The sequence below is a fragment of the Epinephelus moara genome, chromosome 23 (genome assembly GCF_006386435.1).
Source record: "Epinephelus moara isolate mb chromosome 23, YSFRI_EMoa_1.0, whole genome shotgun sequence".
NCBI lineage: Eukaryota > Metazoa > Chordata > Actinopteri > Perciformes > Serranidae > Epinephelus > Epinephelus moara.
The window spans coordinates 20642290-20666702 of NC_065528.1; the positions used below are offsets into that span (position 1 = coordinate 20642290).

The 24413-nt window shown below is 41.8% G+C and overlaps 1 protein-coding gene across 1 annotated transcript in view; it reads left to right on the forward strand.

The window, feature by feature from the left end:
• The window catches only part of exoc4 (exocyst complex component 4), a 192587-nt gene that overhangs the window by 162751 nt on the left and 5423 nt on the right, over positions 1 to 24413 (forward strand). The window contains exons 18-19 of the mRNA XM_050036180.1: positions 2887 to 3065; positions 4104 to 4263. Of these exons, the coding sequence (XP_049892137.1) occupies positions 2887 to 3065; positions 4104 to 4263 (339 nt within the window). The remainder of the gene's footprint in view (positions 1 to 2886; positions 3066 to 4103; positions 4264 to 24413) is intronic.

Below are 24413 nucleotides of genomic sequence, written 5' to 3' on the forward strand. Positions count from 1 at the left end.
CATTTAACTACACAGTCAGTCATAGTGCTCAAAGCATGTTGAGTTGACTTGACGTGTATGTTGCATTGACTTTTTTACTTCAAGGTGATGAAAACAAGTGTCGGTAGAAAATATAATTCCAACAACATTATACAGTAGTAGGAAAATTGTATTTTTCAAGGTCAGCATGCAACAAAACAGCTGCACCCATTGTTTTCTGTTTAGGCCCACACACTGGTGGCATCACATGTTGATGAGCCTCAAGTTGTCAAGACATGCCAGTGTCTTATTTTCCAGGGCTGATCTATGTATAGTCAACAGACTAGCAGCACATTTAATCACATTTACTCCACAGATTGCCACATCCCAGCTTGTGCACCTTGATTACTGTTTCTGTCTGTGTCATACACTGGGGTGTGTGCTATGTATGTGACACGCGTCAAATGATACGAACAGACATCGTGTTTCACTTTCCTCTCATCTTCCTGTGGAATCAGTGCATTGATATAATCCATTTGTGTCACTTGCCAGCTGAACGAAACAAAGATTGTTACAGCGTGAAATCGTTTACCACTCGCTTACCATGATCATGCTGCACAAGCTTGGAGGACATCATTAAATCATGAGGACAAAAATGATCAGCTGCATCACACTTCCGCCCTAAATGCACAACTTCGTCAATTTATACTTTGTCTTGAGTATGTGTTGGTGCGAATGTCAGTATCCGAGTTAATTTACCACACCATATACTCCCTCTCCCCCACAACCACTAATAGTCCTCCATCATCCCTCTCCCTTTCTTTCCATCCCTCCATGCACCACTATTTCCCCGTAGACTATTGTATAGCTTATGCAATATTGTTTATGATTTCAGTAGAAAACCCTCCCTGAGGCTGATGTCTAGCTATATGCTACACTCCATTGACTCGCCCCATCTAGCGAATTTCCCCTGATAGTGGTACCAGCTAAATGAAGCCATGAGGAAGAGAGCAAGATGGGAGGGAGGAGGAGATGGGAGGGAGATAAGGTTAAAACGATGGTGGGGGTTAAAGAAGGGAGATACAGTAGCTAAGTGGGAGAAATGATTGAATAGAGAGAGAGAGTGAAGTGAGATGGGGGCATTAAAAATGTGGCGTGGTTGTTGGCTTTGCCGTAGGGGGAAGAGACATTCACCCATATCATTTTATACCTTTCTGCTCAGGGCACTGTGATGATGGAATTATGAGAGTATTGACTCCTTACGTCTAGACAGAAATGAGCCTTCTACGGACCTAAAGGACCTCCGACTTAGATGGAGGTGTTTAAATGGGCAGAGAGAAGCAGCATATTGTTAAAGGATGTCTTAAAAGTCCCCTCTATAACCCATTACAGTCCTAAAAGCAGTATTAAAAATATACGTTACTGTGGGCGTAAAATGTTAAGACGGACAAACTAGAGATAAGAATTGTTTGCTTCTCAGTTTTTTAATTTAGAGCCAAAAATGGTAGACTCAAAAGTATAAAAAATGTTATTTGAAAGTTCTGACAGTTTCTGAAATTAGGTCTCTTGTAAAGTCACATCGGCCTTGTTCGTGGCATTTGGATATGATCCTGTTTACAAAATGAAATATGTGTATTTCTACCACCCAAAAAGAAAGTGAATAGAAAAACTCTTGATCAAGGTTCAGTTACTCCACTGGCCAAGGGCACAAATCTGTTTGTACCACATCTTTATTCAATTTGCCCTGAAAAGAAATCGTCATGAAAATTAATTACAAAATGTCAAAAATGTGTATCAGTGTGTAAATGTGAGCTTCTCTGGCTTACACTCCATTAACTTAATTAAATGCTTTTAAAGGCACAATTTGCCGTCATTTTTGGAGGGGGGAAACATAGTATGAAAGAGAATCACAGGCTGTTTGCTGTAAATTTACTCAATGTTTAAGGCTTTCTTTACATCTAAGAGTTGTACAAAATACTTCGCACTGTGCTCTACAGATTGCCCTTAATTAATCCAGTCCGTTAGCTGAATAAGTGGATATATTACAAGTACTAAAATTAAAATCAGTTTAAGTGTATGCTATATTTAGAATATTTTCACCACTTTACCTTGCTGTCAGGCAGCCCTTTCTGACAGGGAACTGAGCTGAAAGTGAAACTTATCTATGTGTTCTTCAAAGCTAGACTCCATTGACAAAAACAGTAATTTTACCTCATTGAACACTGGAGTTTCTCATCTACTGCTGCCTTAATTAGTTAGTTTGTGTTATTCTGTGAATTTGGTGTTTCAAATCGTTAATTTTGATTCACTTAAGTCACACAATAACACAAACAATCCAACCAATCGAGGCAGTGGTAGACCAGCAACTTCTGTGTTTTGCAAGGTGAAGTAACTGTTCTTGGAGTCCGATGGCTCAGTATATAACGGCTTCAGGTCCCCGTTGGAAAGAGCCATCTGACGGCAAGGAGCAGGAAAGCTGTAAAATAAGCATACACCTAAACTGATACTGATGTTTTCTCGGTGGCTGAAATATGTTTTGCTGTTGCCCCTACCATGTACTGTTTGTAATACACTGAATATGGATTAGAACCTCATTCAACCCCACTTCAAAAATTCCGAACTATATGTTTAAACTCGAATGACAGACGTTAATACACCTCATGCATTCAGTTTATGAGGCTCTTTCCTGTATTTTCCTTCTCATTTCTTGTGATGTTTTGAAACCTAGCACAGGTTGTAGTTGATTTCAACATATCAGCAGTGAACTGTGAGAGAATTTGGGGGCAGCTGTTTAGCATTATAGCAAAATCAGCATGTCTACGTTTAACAACAAGATCTGAAATGGAAAGAGAACAAAGTCAGACATCTAATTTTCCACTGTCTCTTTTCTATCCCTCAACTTCACTGTCCTCCCATGTCTCGTTCCAGGGTGCATTGCTTCCATTACCTGATTCCCCTGACAAAGCAAGGCAATTATGCCATTGTGGCTAATGTGGAGAGCATGGACTATGACCCGCTGGTGGTCAAACTGAACAAGGACATCTCAGCCATAGAGGAGGCCATGGGGGCTGCCCTGCAGCAGCACAAGTTCCAGTACATCTTTGAAGGTCAGTGCGGACCTGGGGTGAAGTATAAACAGCTGCCTAGACAATATTGTCAACCTTCAGTTGTTTAATTGTGTCATGCTGTTATAAATATTAAAGGGACAGTTCACATATTTTTCCTCTTTCCTGTAGTGCTATTTATCAATCTAGATTGTTTTGGTGTGAGTTGCCAAATGTTGGAGATGTCGCTCAGAGATGTCTGCCTTTTTTTGAATATAATGGAATTAGATGGCGCTTAGCTTCCGACTGAACTACACCCACCCATTGTATCACCACACAGAATAAGCGTAATCTTAAGTGCTATATCGTAGGCAACTGTACTTGCTTGAGTTTCTTGAAGATGTTTCACCTCTCATCCAAGAACCTACTTCAGTTCTAACGGAGTGGTGCGTATGAGGTCACATGTGAGTTCTTAGTGTCAGAGTCATTAAGGTCAGATGTGAGTCGTTGGTCCATCCAGCCATCTTGTGTGTAGTCAGGGTTAGATGGGTCCAGGTGTGAATGGGGGTTAAGTCGTCTGGGGAGGGATCCCAAGACTGCATTGTAGGTGGGTGGTAAGTGATGTCGTAGGCCACCTTCTCTGTTAAACGGTGGTCGTTCCAGTTTGACGTGGAAGGCTTCTTTCACACCTCTTTCAAGACATCTGTCTTCTCTGGCCAAGATGTGAACGTTCTCAAAGGACTGTCCCTTTTCCTTAAGATGTAAAACAGCCAAGTCTTGTGCCATGCGCTTATGCTGTCACGAGCATGATACTCTTGTTCATGAGAAGATGCACGCTTCCCTCTGCGTGGTGATACCGTTGGCCAGTGTGGTTTAGTTAGGAAGAAAATAGCTCCTAGATTGATAAATAGCACTACAGGTAAGAGGAAAAACATGTACTTTTGAATTTGGGGCAAACGTTCCCTTTAAATTATTGTTGACAAAAGATTCTTTACCCCTCCTTTTTCTGTTACTTTCTTTTTCTCCTTTTATTCCTTTGATTCTTCTTTATCTTGATCCGACAATCATTATTTCCATCTCTCTTCTCTTCCCTCTCACCAGGTCTGGGTCATCTTATCTCTTGTATTCTAATCAACGGCGCCCAGTACTTCAAGAGGATCAGCGAGTCTGGCATCAAGAAGATGTGCAGGAACATTTTTGTCCTCCAACAGAACCTCACTAACATCACCATGTCCAGGGAGGCCGACCTCGACTTTGCCAGGTAATTTCACATTTTCACAGGGTTAGCCACAGTGCAGTTCACCCCGAGCAGTTTTTGGGTTCACCCCGACCAGAAACCCTTTACTTGTGTGTGCACTTAGTTTCCACCAGGATGTGTTTATAAAGGCTCATAACCTTGGAAGGGAGTAGCTGGCAGAAGATATTTTTTGCAGTGTCTCTAAATTGTCGTGCTCTTGCCAATATTTTATAAGAGCTTGCTGTTTCCCCTTGAGTTTTGCTGTTGTCATGGTGATAAAGCCTCTGATATCACACGCCTCTCCCTTGAAACCCTAGATAATAATAATCTCATAAATAATAATATTAACACAAATTAATTTGTTGGAATCTGTTTTGCACGGGGATAATGATCAAAATTAATATCCCTTAATGATATACATCAAATTTTGTGTTATGAAGCCATCAAATCAGAAACAGACCAAACACACTGGCTGATTTTTAGTTTAAATTAGTCGATATATATATGTCCACTCCTACTACACACCTGCACAGACACTCACAGACATGCACAACATCCTCAAGTTCAGACAGCAACTATGTCAGCGCACGAGGCAGACAGATGGTCAAACAGATTGTCAAGCGCACTGTGTGTCTGTGTGCGTGCACAGTTGTTGGTGTTTATTTCTTATTCATACATTTATATTTTGTGAGTCTACCTGCTGTTGCCCAGCGCTGTCCAGCCCTGACAGGCATGGGGGAAATCAGCGCTCAGATATCTTTGTGAAAAAAGGAGGAGGGAGGGAGCAGGAGGGTAGAAAGAGAGAAGAAGACAGAAAGAGAAGGGTGATTCATAGTATTTATATGATTTTTTTTTTCTCCCTCTTTCAGAAGCTCGTGTCCTTGACAGGAGAGTGTGTGTGAGAGGAAGGGTGATGGAAAAGATGGAGAAGGAAGGGAGGGCTTGGGGGGAGGAAAATTGAAAAACTAAGTGAAAGGAAGTTATAGAAAAGGCGTCTTTCACAGGAGAAGGCATAGAAAGGAGTTCGAGAAGGCAGCATGGATAGTAGATATAATACAGCAGAGTGAGAGATGAAAGCGAGAAAGGCACAAATAGAAAGTGAAGAAAAGAGGAAGATGAAATATGGGAGAAGTACAAGAGGAGAAAGAAAGATGAAAATGTTAGGTGCTTGATTTTCAGATATATCTCTTTGTTTTCAGCTGTCCATGGATTATTTATTTTTCTTTTGTCCTCACCTCTCTTGTTTCATTATCTTGAGAGGGGAAAGAAAAAGAAACACTGGCTCTGTTGGAAATATTAGAATAAACGTAAATTATTCTTAAAATATGAAGTTTTTTGCCCTGGACTCGTAAGGTAGTTTTGGCAGAGGAGGCAAGGGACACGCCCCCCTCAAGATTTAGAGCACTTGTGTTTGTCGTCTGTTAGAGCTTGGATTGGGTACCAAACTCTGTACTTTTAAGGGTACTGACTGAATAACGTACTAAATCATGTTTAATCAATCAGTGACAAATTTTGGTACCTAAGAGTGCATCTGGGGGAAACCGCTGGGTCTAGATGAAAGTTGGAGGTGGCGCCCCGAAGCCACAAAGCTGCCCGTGGAATTGGGTGGCTGGCTCCACAGCTTTGGGGCACTTTGTGGTGGAGACAATGGAGCTCCCCGGAGTCATGGTGCTTCGTCAGCTTCCCAGCAAGCTGTAAATTATTGCTACAGTGCAAATAGTTTTGGTCTATCTGGTCTATTTTCTTTTCTATTTTATTTTGGAAATAGCTTAGTATCACTGCTGTTTTTGATTGTGTTTTTTAAATGAAGTACTTATTCCACATATTTGTCAGATGTGGCTTAACAGAGAGCGAGACAGACACAAGCAGACAGACAGTCAAGCCCCATTTCCACCCAACGCTTTCAGTATGGTACCTTTGGAACCAAAAGTAACCCTTCAGACATGGTACCTAGATCCTTGCGTTTCCAGCACACTCACTGCTCTATCCAGCACTCACTGTATTTCCTCATTACCGGTGACACATAGGGAAGTCTGCACCTCGTTTATCGCCCAAAGAACAAGACTGCACGCCAACATTTTCACAACAACATCAAACAGGCTGGAGTGAGAGTTTCTCTCCATGGGATATTTAAAAATTGCAGGATTTTGCAGTTAGTCCCTCTCAGACAAGCTCAGGGGTTTAGTGTTGCCGGAGCCCACGGGAACGGCGCTCTGCTTTGTTTTGTTAGTTTTCTTAGAGTGAGGATTAGAATATATGCTGTTCACATAACCTGGTCGAAATTGATATATACAAATGCTCCACCTTTTAGTACCAGATCTGTGTACATGGCACCCCAGCAGAGGGGTGACCAAAAATGGGGACAGTACAGAACAGTTCCATTGGTACCATCCACAACTTTTTATAGTGGAAATGGAAGCAAAGCGTCCCAAACTGAACTGAACCGTACCGTACCGCTTGGTGGAAACGCAGCTTTAGTTCTATGTGATTCGAAAAGAGCAGAGGAGCAGAATTGCTGGTTGACTGCATCTTGTTAAAAATTGTATTTTTGTTATTACAGAAAAAGGAAAGACAAAGCACCAAACACAGATAACATTGGGTACTGGTACCAAATTCAAGGTACCAGCACTGGTACTGGTATCGGTTTAAACTTGAATGGTACCCAACCCTACTTAGAACACGAGTCATAGAAACAACAGTGACCCCATTATAGTAGGTGGTGGTTTATGCAACCTCAAAAGCAACAGTTGCCGTCTGCTATAAAACGGAAAGAAGCTTAGGCAACTATGTACGGTTGAAGCAGAAAGTACCATGACATTTCCACCATTAATTGATGCAGAAAAGGCACAAATTGGTGCGTAAATATTCACCAGAGCGCAAGAAATGAAGTGTGGACCACCAGACCCCCGCTTCTTTTGTCCCCCCAGATTTTTTTTTATCTTTTTATTGCTTTTATTCCTTTATTTGTATCTATTTATGTTGACATTTTGAGTCTTACTTTAAGCATTTTTTTGTCTTGTCTCGTTTTAACGTTATCCTTTCTTTACCTTTACCGTAGTTTTGTCTTACTTTTGTTTGATAGGACTGCTTGGCTTTCTGTTGCTATGTTCCCTGAGTATCCTGGTCCTGCTTTTGCTTAGTCTATTAAAGTGTGTAATCTCTGTTTTCGTGCTGTATAATTTAAGTTATTATTTTTATTATTATTGTTATATTGAAATAAAACCTACACATTGCAGTGACAAGCTTCTTCCATGACCTGCTCAAGGCCTGATTTTGACTCTGAAGAACAGCTGAAAGCCAACGTTCATGGTTTGAGAACAATAAATAAAACTCTAACAGAGTGATTTGTTATTAATTTTTGTTCTTTCTACTTTGTTAATTCTAAGGCAGCATTTCAACTATCTGCTGCTGCGCACCTTTCCTAACCTCAGTCTCGCTGCATCTAATATTTGTTGTTGTGTTTACCCGTGCCTGCCATGTTTTGTTGTAGGGTTAATTAGCTTCTTTTCACGGCTGTTGGAATCCTTACGAGTTTGTCATATGTTTGAATGGATAGGTGCTGTCTGTGTTTGGACATCGCTATTGTTTGTAATATGCTGGTATTGCAAGCCAAGTTTCCCCTCCAGAGAAAAAAATAAAAATAAAAAAACTAAGAAGTAAACTGAAATGACCTGAACTGTACTGGATGTGGAGGACCATTGATTAGTATGTTATTTCTTCCCTCTGTCAACTTTGATTATGGAGAAATGCCAGTGATGGCTTCTCTGTCTTTTCTCTCTCTCTCTCTCTCTCCCGCTCTCTGATTACGAGGCGTGGGTGGTGTGGAGGTGTTGATTGGGAATTGCAGAGCACATTGTTTACACATTCATGGCTTTTTGGATTGGCCGGCCTCCGGCTCCAAGACACACATACACACATCACACCCCACACACACAGCCACATACACACATGTAATATGTAGCCCTTGCTCTTACCCTTGCACAGACACCAATCAGCATTTTGAAATCACCATATTTATGTTTAGGATGTGAATATTCATAAAGTATGCTCCATAGCTCCCACCTGCGAGTGACCATAAGGTCTGTATAAGATCAAGTATGTTGGAGATAAAATTATGCATCTCTGGCTCACAAAATATGAATATTTTTAGGTGTACTTTTCAAAAGACGTACACTCTGCTATACAATTATTTCTTACATCTGCATGAGTAAACCATACATGTCAAACTGTATACAATGGGTACAAAGTGTACAAGCTCATATACTCATAAAACCTGAGTCTCTAATTTATTATACCTGTTTGACTGAGCTTATTGAATAGAAAACTGTCAAAAAGAAATGATCTACTGGAATGTTGTGAAAGTGTTTCAGCCCGCCCACGAAATTGTGCCTTTTCAGTGAAGTGGATGCCTGATATCAGACAGGGTTGTCAACTCGTTACTCTCAGTTTGCATCTTCAGTCTGACATTCTGACCAATTTCTGTGGAGGAGGGGGGTTTGATTTTCCCTAACCAATCACTAGCCCAAGATATCCACCTGAATCTACTGTCATTTCAAGGTGACAGTGATTTGAAGTCCTGCCAACATGGTCTTAAGAGTGGGGCTGAGTGAAGTAAAACAAACTGCGATGTGGGGCGATGTTGTGAGTGGGTATAGCTGCGGCTGGAACGTGACCTGGGGTGTCATTTATAAAAACTGCGTACACACAAAACAAGGCCTGAAAGTGGCGTAAACCACTTCCTGCACAAAAGTTGTGATCGATAAAATCAGACTTGATGGGAGAAACTTTGACCGATGCTTACAAACATTTTGGAGATGGGAAATTGGCGACACAGATGGTGAGGTGGAAGCCTGATAGATATAGATATTTTTTGGCGCATGACATTTTTGGCTTTTGTCCGAATGTACATTTTCAGTATGGATCCTACACATTGTTTTATAGGTGAGACCCCGGCCCACTAGCTACATGACTGGCCCACCACACCTACACCTCAGTCCATGATCAGACTCCTTTGCCCATTGGTCTGGAAGTGAAAGCCCTGAAAAACATGCTAAGTTAGCATTTAGCTAGCTGTGAAGTGTTAGGTTACAAGAAATGCAGGGTTAGTATCAGGGTTACACCTTGTTACCTGTAAGGTGGACCATGTCTTCATGTATAATTTTATATTATAAAGTGGGTGGCACTGTAGAAAAGTGGTTAGCATTGTTACCTCACAGCAAGAGGGTTCCTGGTTCGAACCACACGGGGTGGGGGACTCAAACCCTATGATGGGGGAGCCCTTCTGTGTGGAGATTCCATGTTCTCCCTGTGTCAGCGTGGGTTTTTTTTGGGTACTCCAGCTTCCTCCCACAGTCCAAAGACATGCAGGTTAACTGGTGACTCTAAATTGTCCGTAGGTGTGAATGTGAGTGTGAATGGTTGTCTGTCTCTATGTGTCAGCCCTGTGATAGTCTGGCGACCTGTCCAGGGTGTACCCTGCCTCTCGCCCAATGTCAGCTGGGATAGGCTCCAGCACACCCGCGACCCCTAACAGGATAAGCGGTTATGGAAAATGAATGAATGAAAATGGATTATTGTTATGTTTGGCCAGATTTTTTTTCACTGCAATGTTGCATTGTGACAGGTTTCAAGTAACTGTGGTGTTGGTGGGTTTGTCTTTTAGTGGTGGTGGGCAGGCTTTGTAGGCTTTTGTTGTGTAGGCTTCAAACAGAATGTGGAACTATACATGTCCCTGATACTGAGAGAGCATGCAGTCAGCTTGACATGTCTTGACAACAGCTCGGCAATAGTGTTAGTTCCGCTCATGGCACTAATTGTATAATCGTTACTACCCCTTGCGGCGCTCACTGGATCATTTTTGTATTTTCAACCGAGAAACCACTCTTTCATGTCATGATGCCAGACAAATTGGTCTACTCCGTGGAGTGGGCGGGTTCAAAGGTCTAGACCCAGGCAGGTCAAGTGGTATACTGTAGTACCAACAGTTGAAAATGAGTAGCACAAATACAGAGGAGTTCTCTTGTGTTTCGGAGAATCAGTCATTCAGCAGCTAAATCCTCTCTAAGTCATAGATATTGAAAGATCGGCTCCACATTGAAACATGTAACAGTACTGTTGTAAAGATGCTGAGAAGGAACACTAACATTAGCCAACCAGGATCAGCAGTGAAGAGGCAGGCTGAGGAAGACGGACTAAAAGCAGAATATTCATCAGTATTTTATTACCACCTCTGGAGATACATGAGTGAAATGAGGAGAGGAAGTGATCGCAGCAGGAAGCCTGCTTTTGAGAAAGACTGCAGATGCTTGCCCGTGTACCCATGTACTTTTATGTTCCTGTGTGTGTGTGTGTGTGTGTGTGTGTGTGTGTGTGCGTGTGTGCGTGTGTGCGTGTGCGTGTGTTATGGCTGTTTTTCTGCATCTGCTGTGCTTGTATGGGAAAGGGAGAGACGAGAGAGACCTGGACAAGGGCACAGTAATAACCATTGATCTGAGTTAAAACTAAGGAGAGGCCCGGTAACCAGCACTGCAGAACTCATGAAGACACACACACACACATACACACTCCCTCTCACACACACCCTCTCGCTCATAGATTGGGAAGAATGATGGGGAAACAGTGCCACCTTGTGGTTGAATCCATGTTCTTATACAGTGTAATAGTGTGAAAACCTACAGTATGTCAGTTGTTAGGGTTTGTTGTTGTTGGCAGGGTGTTAAAGCTCACATATGTGTGTGTTAGCATGTGTGTTTGTATGGAGAGGTCCTACGGTGGTCTCTTGTCTCTCAGTCTGAAATTTGGCAGCGATACCAGCTCATGGGTCAAGGTCACACACACATACACACACACCTCAGCACTGACACACACAGACCATCTGCTCAGAAACAGTTGAGGGGCTCAGACCTATTCTGCAGAACTGTGTGTCACTGCAATGTCACATCTGTGTGTGTGTGTGTGTGTGTGTGTGTGTGTATTGACTGCGCCCTCAACCTTGTCACTCCATTGATCTCCTTTCATTGTCCCGTGTGTCCACTCTCTCTGTCTTTATGCTGATTTCTGGTTTCTTGACAGAAGCTGAGATGAGATAACAGTGATGTGTTGGTGAATCTTTTATCAAACCACAATTGTAACAAAGAAAACACAACAACAAAACTTTCTAAAACTTAGTGTTGCCTGGCAACAGCCCACTCCAAGCCTATGGAGAAAGTTGTGACTTATTTTTCCTTGGCAACAGATTTAGTAACCTCAAATAGAGATGTGAAATAATTAGCTGTCACTGAGATTTAATATCCAAGCACATATAGTCTCCTTGGTTGTTGTTTGTTAGCAGTGCTAGCCTTACAGTTAGACCTTACTGCCTAAGAAATGGCTGTTTAATCTTGTAACTGCTCACAACTTTTTTGGTTTCTTCTTTTTACTTGTCATCCAGTTCAATTCAGCTCTGCACGTGTATGGTAAGATAGCTGTTGATTAGTTTTCTGTTGATAGACCAATCGTTTCAGCACTTACTGTTTCAGATCAGGTAAGCTTAGAGACTGGCTTAATGTCACGAGTCCACACCAGTTATCAAAGCATAGGATCATTGGAAAATGTGTGTGTGACTGCTTTCAAATCCAATCCATCCAAGTCCTGCAAACCACAAACTGTGCACTACAGACCCAAAATGTCTTCTATTGTTCAATATACTTCTTTCTGAATAAATAGTAGTTAGTATCTCTTCAGATACACTGAGCTGCTATTACCACACCACTTCTTGAGAGCCACCTCGCCAGTTGGAGAGGCATAACCATGGTAACCAGCTAATGAGCTTTGAAGCCAATTTTCATAGAGGCCAAACCGTGTAACTACAACTTCTGAGTCCGTAGCATGATGCCATTTCCTGTAGACTTGTATTGGGAAAGACACGTCTGTAAGTCAGTGGCTACATTTTTATGAGCATCCCACCCCTGCGAAATGGCTATTTTCACTATCTGGATTTAATCCATTTGATCTGCTAACATTTAGAAGTGCCGCAAAAAGGGCTAAAGCAGAAGTAGCCGGTTCGGCTGTTGGAAGTCTCTCTTGCTCTTTTTGCCCTGGATCTGGGTAATTATACACTTATGAAGTCAAACTATTTTAGCTTCACGCGCCACTTTCATAGGAATGAGCAGGACCTCACCTTCAATGCTGCATCCAGTTCTCTTTATACATTCATGACTGTAGTCCATGCCAACCTCAGCTCTACCAGCATCTGTAAGCATTATGAAAAATGTGAACCAGTGGTGACCTCAGTGTGTAATGTTATGTCAAAGCATAGACATAGACTGACCTCCTGTTTCTGTGTGTCACAGGCATCTTTGTTGCCAGATAATGCTTAAATTAGCAAATGCTAACATTAGCATGCTAACAAGCTTATGTTTAGCGGGTATGATTTTTGTGTGTACCAAATTTCACGGCACATCATCCAAATAGTTTTTGAAATATTTCAGTCAGGAACAAAGCGGTGAAGTGACCGACCTGTCCCTAAAGCCACACCACTACCACGACTAACAAAAAGCCCAAATCATGTTGTACCCATTACAAATCTCAATAGTTACATGATGTTGGTGCATTCCATTCGCACTGGGGAGTTGGACTTTCTGAGTTACCATTCGGAAAATTAAACTTGAACGCCCCCAAAGTCGAATTTCCAACTTGGAAAGAAGGTTTGAATCCCAACAAACCCGACCTCAAGGCCCAAGATGGCTGCCCTGCGAATTAACAGTAGTGAAAGCTGTAGTGATGTAGTGGTTATTAGCACTTCTTTATTATTTGTGTTTCATCAAAACAGTCGTACACAGTGCTGTCCAATGTCTTGTCTACTTCTATGGACATGATGCCACTTTGTATTTGCAAAACACAGCATATTGCGTTGTTAACAACTGGTAATGCTAACCTGGCTTGAACAACATATTGGTTTTCCAGTTTGTTAACTGGAAAACGATCAACACAGGTATGATGTTATTCCCAGCTCCAACTTACGTGGTAAATGGAATACAGCATACATCATCTATCAGTGATGTTACCCCAACCACAACACTTCACATAGTGTTTCCTAAACTGCACATCAGGCAGCAAACTCATGACCAAAGTTATTCAACCTGAGAACAGTATCTATTATAAATTTACGTTACAGGGGTGCCTTGATCGTTGTCTGTTGTTGTGAACGTTTCCGTCAATACCACATTGCATTGTGGTATTGCACTGTTGCACTTTTGGTTTCATATTAAGGGCTCAGACATACTAAAGAGTCTTACAGATTGTTTAAGCCTATTAAATAGCATATAAGTATTGCATTTTGGATGCAGCCATGGATTCAGCCTTAAAAGACCATTCTATTACAATATGTTTTTTTTACTGCAGCACAGTGTTAGCCCGAGCCTCTGAGAGCACAGGCGCTCCACACCACAGACACAACACTGTGTGTACACAGACTTGTCCTACAGCAGAGGTAGATGTAAATAAATGTGTACATGTTTGTCTGTGTAAATATATTCTATGTCTGGCGCAGCAGCATTTAAGGTATGTTTTTCCAGACACCCTGAGACATGACAAACTCAAAACACACACTCACTAACACCAACACACATACGGTGTTGCTCTGCGCGGTGACCCGTGTAGGCAGGTTGCAGGGCTGTCACAACATCCCGAGCTAACTCGCAAGCCCTTTAGCCCGTAGCTAGGCTAAACACCAGCCTGACAGGCTTACCGTGGAGATGCCCCAGAGTTCAGCCCGTCACACCCACCTGTCTGCTACTGGAAATTACTACAGTGTGCGGGTGTACATGTGTGAATTGTACAAGAACCTTGTGTACTGCACATTGTCCCGAAGTGTACCGCCCCAGCCCCTGCGCATCTAAGATGCGGTGTGTGCGCACCGGCAAATAAACTGCCTTTGGTTTTGTGTGCGTGTGTGTCTAAACCCCTGTGTGTGTGTGTGTGTGTGTGTGTGTGTGTCGAGGTGACAGGCTGGTGTGTCTACAGAGAATGTGGTAATAAGTACAGTTGACGGCCGTGTCAGGAGGTAGTGGGTGTCAACAGATAAAACTGTTTGTATTTAGGCCTGGCTTCAGTACACTGTCACTTCGCTCAGCTTCTGTCTTCCTTCCTGTCACCTTGTGTCTCTCTCTTTATCTCTCTCTTCCTCCTCTCTCGGTCCCCTTTTCTTCACTTTTCTCTCCCTGTTTTTTTTTCCTCTTACCGTCCAACCACCACCTCTGCTGAATTGTTTTTCTCTCCATTACCTTCTTCTTCCAGCCCCTCCCTTCCTCTGCCCCTGTTTTCTGTGTGTGGATGCGCAAAATGCCGCTTGATGATGGTCCTACTGCTGATGAAGCCTGTCTATCCATGCTCTGTGTGAGTGCGTACGTGCGTGTGTGTGTGCACCTTGCAGCTTGATGACGCTGGTCTTTGCTGATGAAGCCAGTGTGTGTGTGTGTGTGTGTGTGTGTGTGTGTTTGTTGTGCATGGCGCAGCATGATGGGACTGGTCTTTGCTGATGAAGCTTTAGTCTCTGTGTCTCTGCAGACCTTTCCTCATTACCAGATGAGAGACAAACGCGCTGCTTTGGAGGGAGAAAGAGACAGAAGGAGGCAGAGATAATTTAGAGAGAGATTTTTTCAATTTTGAAAACTACATTTACATGTCAAATTAATACACTTGTGTCTTTTCATCCTTTGTGTGAAGACCCCTCTTCTTTTAGAGCCAAAGGTGCTGCAAGATTTATCTCTATTTTTTAAACTCTAAATGTAGGGATGCATTGATGAATCGGCCAAACACCAGTATCGGCTAATATTCACCCTGTTAATTGCAATTGACCTGTCGACAGATGACATTATTGTAAGATGGCATTCGCTAAAGGAAGTGGCCGATGTTTTCCTGTCATGTCACATCAGTTTTGCACAGGCTAAAAAGCAGGGCTTGAGAAAAACGCCATCCGAAAGACAATAGAAAACCAGTTTAGGAAGAACAGAGATCTCTACTGGGATGCCCTCGGGAGTCCGCCGGGCTTTGAAGCCAATTTTTGTAGTGGCCAAACAGCAGAATTACAACTTTCCGAGTCTGTCACGTGATGCCATTGGTCCCTAAAAACTTTTCCCCATAGACTTACATTGTGAAAGACATGTCTGTAAATCACTGGATACATTTTCATGTGCGTCACAACCACCCCAACACTATGTCACTTAGTTAACATGTAGAATATCTAGAAGAGCCGCAAGATTAAACCATTTAATCCCCATTCAAGTTAGAGGAGTGCTAAACCGCTAAAGCTGACTTGGCTGGCGGAAGTTTTAAGTGTGCTTGCTTTATGGGCCCAGTGATGTGAAAGCAGCGCTGATCATCCAGGTAGTTTTAAACACAGCAGTTGTACGTTTTTTTGATGTGCCGGTGAGCAGCTTTAGAAGGAATGACCAAGGCCCCGCCTCTGTCACTGTATCCAGGTCTCTTTATAGATCCATGGGTTGCATTGAGTTATATTATGCTGTGTTCAGGCTCTGTTCTGTTAAAATGAGTATTGGGCAAAGTTAATTTAACTCTCTCATGATGTGTTCTCATGAATTTATGAATATAATTTAGTTTTTGGTGAGAAATTTGAATACAGTTGTTTGAAGGACACATTCTCAGCAATATGAAATAGGTGTTAGAGAGGGAATTATAATATATTCTACACACTGAAAAGACTTTTGAAGCAGTTATTTTTATTATTTTTTTTTCCAGGTGAAAGAAGTTTATATTCAAGGTTGTTTCATAAATTTGTATAAATAAATCTGGCTCATTCAAAGATCTTTAACACAGCCAAATTATTTATAATAAAGATTTCTCTGTTTCCCTGGGCCAAAAGGAGGAATACGTAACAGCAAAAACAAAGTCAACGACAAACCCATTGGTATCAGCTGTCAGCCAAATTGTTATTTTAAACATCGGTATCAGTATCGGCCCAGATTTTCACAATTGGTGCACCCTTATCTAAATTTATACCAAGAGAGATAAAGGAATTGAAAAGCCCCATTGTTGGTGTCAGTCGCCCCGGTATCTGTTACTGCAGCAACAAGTCTTGGTTCACAGCTGATGGAGAGTTTCACCCACAGTCTCTCATCCTTNAATTGTGCTGATTCTCGTCTTTCTTGTGCTTTTCTCCTCTCTCATCCTCTCTGTCTTTGTCTCCCCCCCACCCCCCCACCCCCCGCTCTCCCTCTTTCCCTCCATGTTTCTCATACATATCTGTCTGTCCTATGCTGCATCCACGCATCATAAATTTACTTAATATTCTTTGTATACAAGGGAAGGGAGGGAGGTGGCTAATTAAAATTTAATAGAATAGCGCACCATGGAGGCATGTTGACGCATACACACACGCGTGCTGATTACTAAAGCACTGCTCTTATAGACGGGACTTGGGGTGGAAGCAGGTGGAAATTGGTAAAATTAGTGCGTGTGGAAGGAGAGGGAGACACAGAGGGAGGCTGAGGGCCATAAATAGAGAAAGACTTTCAGGAAGAAAGCAATCAAAACAACAATTCACTTTGGTTTTGCGGACAAAAAAGAATGCCTGTTTCATTAACTAGCTGCATCTTTAACGGATAAAAGGAAGTGTATGTTTGTGTGGTAGCGCGCGTGTGTCACTGGGGGTTCTTTCTTGATGGCGGGGCGCCGAGAGATTTTAATCTTATTAACAGCCCTTACCCTGTTTGGCAAATGGCTTTCCAACTGCTTGGGTAATGAACTGTTTGAAAGTGTTTTCAGCACACACTAACATACATCACTCAGACACATATAGACACACACACACACAAACACACCTTTCTCTTTCTGAACCGGCCCCCTCCCCTTTGTACTGAGCAGAGGCCAGATTGCCAGCTGTCGTCACGACTCAGACACAAACACACACACTCACACACACACTAACAGCCAGCTGACAGTCTCACACACTGCCTCTTCCTGTGGGTGCAGCTTTTCTGTTTTGATATTAGATGTTACAGAAAGGACAACAAACCACACAGTGGATTTAGCATCCCATCATCAGTTATAAATGAGCATCAGTGGATCGGCTTTTAACAAATCCTGTGTGGGGTTTTTTTTTTTGCCTAAATGCATCACTGCCAAGTGAATTATAGTTGCTATTATGCTGTAGTTAAGCCCTGTTTTATAGCACTGATGAGGTATTTTTTTACTTTCACTTGGCGGCTGCAGCGTCAACAGATGGATCCCAAAGCTTTCCAGCTACTTTTACTATTTTATTAGACAAATTGTTTTTTGTTTGCTTTTTTTCGACTGGAGGAAAAAATGTCCAAACAGAATGCGGTGTCTGTCAAAGTGGTTGCAGTCATGATTTGAGTTTTCAGCAGGGATGTTTGTTGTTAATTTCCCACTGTGTGCATAACTTACTCGTCTACCAGAAGGGGCTTTTTAATTGAAACGGGGAGCTGAGCCTACATACTTGTCAGTCAGTGAGCCTACACAAACGCAGCAACAAGAAGTTGGAGATAATTTGTAGTGGAAACTGTTACTTTTTTTTTTTTAGATTTTAAATGTCCATCTATCAAGTACATAAAACCCTCAGCTTGTTCCAGCTCACACTGAGCGACAGGCAAATGCACCTTTGACAGACTGCTAATCCATCACAGGGCTGACACATATAGACAGACACACTCACCTTTAAGGTACGGTTTTTGCCTAGGCTCTTCACATTGATGTTCAAAGCGACCTTTATCTGACATCAGTGTGAACTTGCAGCCAATAATTTCACATACATGTGTGTTAGAGTGACAACAAAGAATGTCTGATTTGCAAAACAGTGATTTGAGGGAAAAAATGAATTACATATTGATGTAAGCTTCATCTCCCGAATGATTGGCGTAGTAGGAAGGTCTGATGATGTCCTTTGGCATATATGTTGCCTTGTGCTTCTGTTTGGAAGAGTGTGTAGCATATTTCTGGAGGAATGGCCCTTCAGAGCAATGGGCGTTTATAATGGGCGTACAAATAGGCTTTCGGTACACTTGCTTTATTAGCAGCTATTGCTGGTAGTTCTGTGGATCGTTGAAACTATTACCTGAGAAACAAAAGTGGCCTAGATCTGTTTGGAAAAATTTGGGTTTCTGTGTCGACACGTCTCTGAAGATATTATATCTGTGTCACATGAGAGTGAAACAATCCGATTACTAATGTGAACGTAGCCTTAAGACCAGTTTAAACCAAACATTCACGAAGAGAAGATGTGAAACTGGAAACCACTTGCAATGTGCTGGTCTGCAATGTTTTGAAAACATACCAGTTTACTCCAATGCAACTCTACAAGATGGTGTATCATCTCTATGCAACAATTCTATAATTCTGTTCTGATTTCCAGCTTTTCAGGCTTATTTTGTGGCTGAATAGAATTTGTAGCTTCCAAAAATATGAGTTAGGATAGTGATAGTTGCTACAGTTGCATTTCTAGTCATGGCAAAACAACATAAGACCTGAGCTTCAGATGTTTTCATAATAAATATGTCACAGTAACCTAAATAACCTGCGCCAATGAATCAGTCTGTGAGGTGGCTATGTGTGTGTGTGACATGTGCACATACAGTGAGCAAAAGCAACAGCCAACTATCCGACACCAACACACTATGAGGACGAAGACCGACATATGTGTCAAAAGCCGCAGGGACTTAAGTGAGATTAACTTTGGCCATAGGCTATTGTCAGAGAGTACTGCAAGCAAATACACCGTCAGCGGACTCAGCTACAAGCCGATTGGCTGTTGAAACAGGTGACATGCCTTATGTTCCGAAACCTGCCACTGCCGACTAGACAAACTGAGTTGCAGGTGACACCATCAGCTGGTTTGAGTTGAGCTGAGACGGACCAGTTCACACCACTGCAACTTTGCTCTGCGATGTTCTAGATCAGTTTCATGTCGTCACAAATCTTTGCTCTGAACTGGGCTTTAGACTCTCCATTAATCCTAACTGCATGTCTTTGGACCCACAAACCACAGCAAATAACCATTATCTAAAAACAACAAATTAAACTGTATCCACAAACACTTAGCACACACCCACTGCACAGATGTCAACAATAATTATGCCCCATTAGAAAGTTAGAATAAATCAATTTCGGGTAGTCAGGTTCAGTTTTGCTCCTGTTTATTGTTAAAAATCAACAGTTTCTTTCCTCTGCTGAGCTGCGTCCCATTGAGAGCCGAGGATGGGTATTTGAAAGAGGAAGGCCTTGTGTTAAAAGCATCTTCCCTCAACAAAAGAAATTTGTGTTGTGTTCAGTGATATGTGTTTTTCCCATTAGATCATATAACGAGGCGATTTGCCTCAAGCGTGCAGCTAATCGCCGGGTCTGGGGAACGGAATGGTAATGCATTTGGAGCTGATGTTTTGCTGTGTTTTTGAGGTGAATGCGCCAGCACTTAAACACATACTGAGCAGATACAAACAGATTCAAAGCAGATTCACATTCAGCGGCACCAGCATTTAGACATTTACACAAATACACGGCACATTTCATTATGAGATAAAACCACATGTGGGATTCATCTTTTTCCGCTTCTTTCTTCTGTCTTGCCCCCGGTTAAGGAGTAAACCAATGTGACCCTCATCAATATTGACAAGCGTATTCATGAAATGAGCTCAAGGATGGAAAAATGAACAGACCTTGGAGAGAAATTGAGAGGAGGATGGAGAGGGAGACGGAATGCAAATGCTTCGATGACCAAGGGCATCACTTGTCAGGAGAAGGCCAAAAAACAGATATTATGCACCTCTATTCCTCGCTCATCTCTTCAGTCATCACTCTTTTCCCCTCTCTTTGTATCTTTCCATCTCATTCATTGAACCCCTCCATTACTTTTTCCAGGTCTTTTTTTTTCTCCTGTTGAATCTCTGAAATGACAGCACATAAAACACCTTGGAACAGAAGCTCCCAGAGTGCTCATTAAGGCCTTGTTAGCATCGAAAATGATCATCTCAAGGAGGGAATGGGTCTTGGATGGGCGATGGAGCTAAACAAATGAGATAAAAATATCTTTTCTTACCAAAGTGTCTTTTTACTGCACCATATCAGAAACCACTAAAGACTTGAATCCATTTACTTTCATCTTCCTCTGGCACAATAAAGAGCTTAACCCCCTTTCTCCAGATGCTTTGATGGACGTAATTAGAAATCACTCTTTCTCTCTGCTGTCACACAAAGAGAAATTTGAAAACAGGTGGACCCAACATATTTTTTTCCTCTCAACACCTCCAAGGCCTTTCATCAGCCTGACAATGCCAGAGTCACAATTATCTCTCCTCGCTGAATGGCAAAGCAGCAGGAGCCACTGCTGCTGAGTGACTGGTACATGCCCTCGGTCAAGGTGGCCAGTTAATGCAAGTAAAGGGAACTTCTTTTGCCTGAAACCGTTTCAGCCCAACATTCGGAGTATAGTCAGTGTCACATGGAGACACAGCCTCATTAAAATGCATATATTGCTGCTCTTGTTACATAGGGAGCCATGACACTGCAGGAGGAGTGGTGTCAGCAGCAGCAGAAGCTTTAGTCCTCCATCTGTGTCCATGCAGGATGCGTTCAGGCACAGTTTGCAGTCTAGGTCATCTGAATTTTAGCAAATCTCAAAGCCAAACACACAGTCATTGTTGTTAGCTGTATGAAATACTTGCGTTTATACGCCATAAACTAGATAAATAATGGACAAAGCTACCGTGACATCACCCACTGGTTTCTGGACAAGTATTTTAAAGCCTCGAGTTCAGCATTTTGGCCATCGATGTCTTGGGGTTTTTGGAGCCAGAAGTGACTATATTTGAACGAGAGGATGGCGCCGTGGAGAAGCAAGGGGTGCATCTGACCCCTAGACCAGTGGTTCCCAACTGGTCCAGCCATGGGGTTCAGATTTATCCATAGTCATTAGTTCAGAGTCCACAGAGTTTATATATTCAGCATCATACTTGGGTTTGGCCATGTCGTTGAGCTAGTTTGCTGTCTCTGTCAAGTAGCTGTCTGTTATTCACTCACTCTACAGCAGGAAACAGCACTTTAAAATAAAAGCTCTTTACTGGAAATTCACTGTATTTCATAAAAAAAAGGATGTTTTCTACAAACTTGACACATTTGCGAGTCACTTGCGGTCCATTCAGATGGGAACCACTGTCCTAGACTGTAGCGATGCCTTGCAGACACCTGCAGTCACTCAAGCAGCCCCACCTTTAAATCTATGGAACTTTAAGTCTAAATAACATTTAAACTGGTGAGTTATATAAAAATTCACCTCCTGTACAGTTATCACAAACGAAATCAGCCACAGAGACCCAAACTGTTTTAGTCCCAGGTATTACGTTTTCAGGTTGTCCATAGGTACGTACATCTGAACGTCCATCCATCTATCTGTCTGTCTCATTCTCGTAAATGTGATATCACAGGAATGGCTGGAGGGAATTTCTTCAAATTTGGCACAAACTTCCACTTAAACTCAAGGTCAAAGTTTACTGGGACCTCACCACATAGTCCAGTTCCTAGTGGGGAGTTATACATTTTTGGAATCGTTAAAACATGAGGAATTGGTAAACTAATGTTTCCATTTTTTTCAAACTCTCTATGGTGGCCATTTTGGATTTTAAATATGGCGAATGTTTAAAACACCTTTTTTTTTTTAATGTCAGGTTCCAAGCTATGCAGGTGTTTACTTTTGTTGGCTAACCATACATTTTATTTATTCAGGTATTCACATAAACTAAGAATGATCACTTGGATATGAATGAATTGAATTTGGTGGTGGAGGGTCAAAGGTCAAGGTCACTGTGACCTCAAAAAACACTTTTTGGGCTGTAACCCAAGAATACAAATGCTAACATTTCACACAAATGTCTGATAGGATAAAATAATGAGGTGGTGACATTTTATATCCAAAAGGTCAAAGGTCAACTTCACCGTGACATCATAATGCTCTGCAAAAACACTTTCCTGGCCATTACTCAATGCCATATCTCAGGAATAGAAGGGGAGACATTTGGTCAGATACTAAATAGGTGACACTAATCTTGGGTGTCCACCTTGAAACTGCGATGATTATATAGATCCTATGTGCTGTCGGGTCAAAGATCTGGTTGAAGCATCCATATTTTGCCATTTTTATGAAATCTCGTTAAAGTCATCACTACATGAGTCTGGACAGACATGAATATAAACTGCATCTTGATTTATTGGCGGAGGCATACCTTTTTTTTTCTCCTATTGCTCAAGGCCTCTATCAGTTTGCATCCTCTTCTGTACAATATAGACATGAATTAATTTAATTACCACGCAATCAAAATACAATATTGACAAACATGAACAGATTTGATCCTCACTGTGATGAATTACAAAACCAAGCAAATTTCAGGAGTCACCTTATTGATTTTGGTATTGTACAGGAATTAATAGAAACTAAGAGCTGTTAAATGGACCTTGGGGTGAGGTTGTTTTATAAACTAAATTACACATGATTTTTTTTCTCATTTAAAACAAATAGTACAGGTCAAAACATAGTATATATGTAGCTCAGCTCTTTTCCTCTTGCTTTGACTGTATCTACAACTACGTTATAGGAGTGTAACATTTAGTGTATCTTTAGAGAATGGGATTTGTCCCATAGCCAGGGGCAGAAAGTGGTGAAATCTATTCTGGTGTGTGCCCTCGTTTTGTTGTTCCTGTGTGTGTTTGAGAGCATAATTGTCTGGCCGACACAATCCCTCACACACACACAAACACACACTCTCTAAGGTATTTGACCTGTTTTGCCCCGGAGCAAAGAATAATTGTCTGTCCTGCATCCCAACATCCTCCTGTGCATTACCTTAACGCCAGTTTCTTGCCAAGTGCCAGTGCTTTCTGCAGAGCAATGTGTAAATTGTGTTTGTAACAAGTTACCATCAGACTAGGATCCATATTTATGAATAGACATTGTCTACTCCTCTGTACATTGATTCTAATAAGAATTGCATCCTATGCTCTCACACACAGGAGGTCTACCTCTAGATGTTCAGTGAAAAATACTTGCTGACAGCATATATATATACACACATACACATGGGGCGTCGGTGGCTTGGTGGGTGGGGCGGGCGCCCCGTGTGCTGGGCTGTTGCCGCGGCGGCCCGGGTTCCTTTGCTGCATGTCATTCCCCCCTCTCTCTCTCCCCCTTTCACGCTTACCTGTCCTGTCCATTAAAGGCAAAATGCCCAAAAAAATATCTTAAATTTTTTTAAAAAAATACACTAAAGTCAGGTCAATTTCTGCTTTTGGGGGTCCAGTTTGATCCAGTCTGGTGCATGAGCTTAAACCAGTTTGATTTCATACAAACCAGATGAACTGGCATTTGTCATTATGACACTCTGGCAAATTAAAAAGTAGCCTACATTATTAATCAGTGCCAGCAGCCTCACGGCGTAACTTGTATTGCGTTTGTAATGAGCAATATGTCAAAGTGATGATTATAATATTATGTTTGTTTATAAACAGACTAACAGGGCCGCTAATGTCTGAGGCCATGAGCTGAGTACTGGCAACATGAAGGAGACCAAGTTTCAGTAGAAGTGGGAGAGGGGACAAGTGGCACATGTTGTGTTTGTTTTCTAGAAAGTTAAGGTGTTTTTTGAGGTGATGTGATGAGACGTAGCAGAATTACACTCTCAAGAAAACTAAAACTGTACCAATATCTCAACATTTTGGATTTGACTGAGTTGACAAAAGAGATGTCTTAACCTTCTGATCTTCTACTGCACTGTGAACCATCCAGACCTCTCAGGTCTTCTGGGACAGGTCCGCTTTGTGTCCCTAGAGTCAAGACTAAACATGCAGAAGCTGCATTTAGTTTTCATGCACCACATATCTGGAACAAACTCCCAGAAAACATCACCTGTCTCTCACTTCTTTTAAATCAAGGTTGAAAACGTATCCGTTTGCTGCTGCTGCCTTTTATTAAATCAAATATTTATTCATTTCTTGCACTGCACTGTAATGTTAATTATTTAAATACTTGAAATGATTTTGACTGCACTGCAACTTCAATTCTTGTGTTTTATGAATGTCTTAGTATATTTTAACCTTTTATTTTCTATTCTTAAGTTCTTTACAGTGTGTTTCTTTTGTATCTTGTCTTGATGCCTTTGATGTTTTATGTAGAGCAC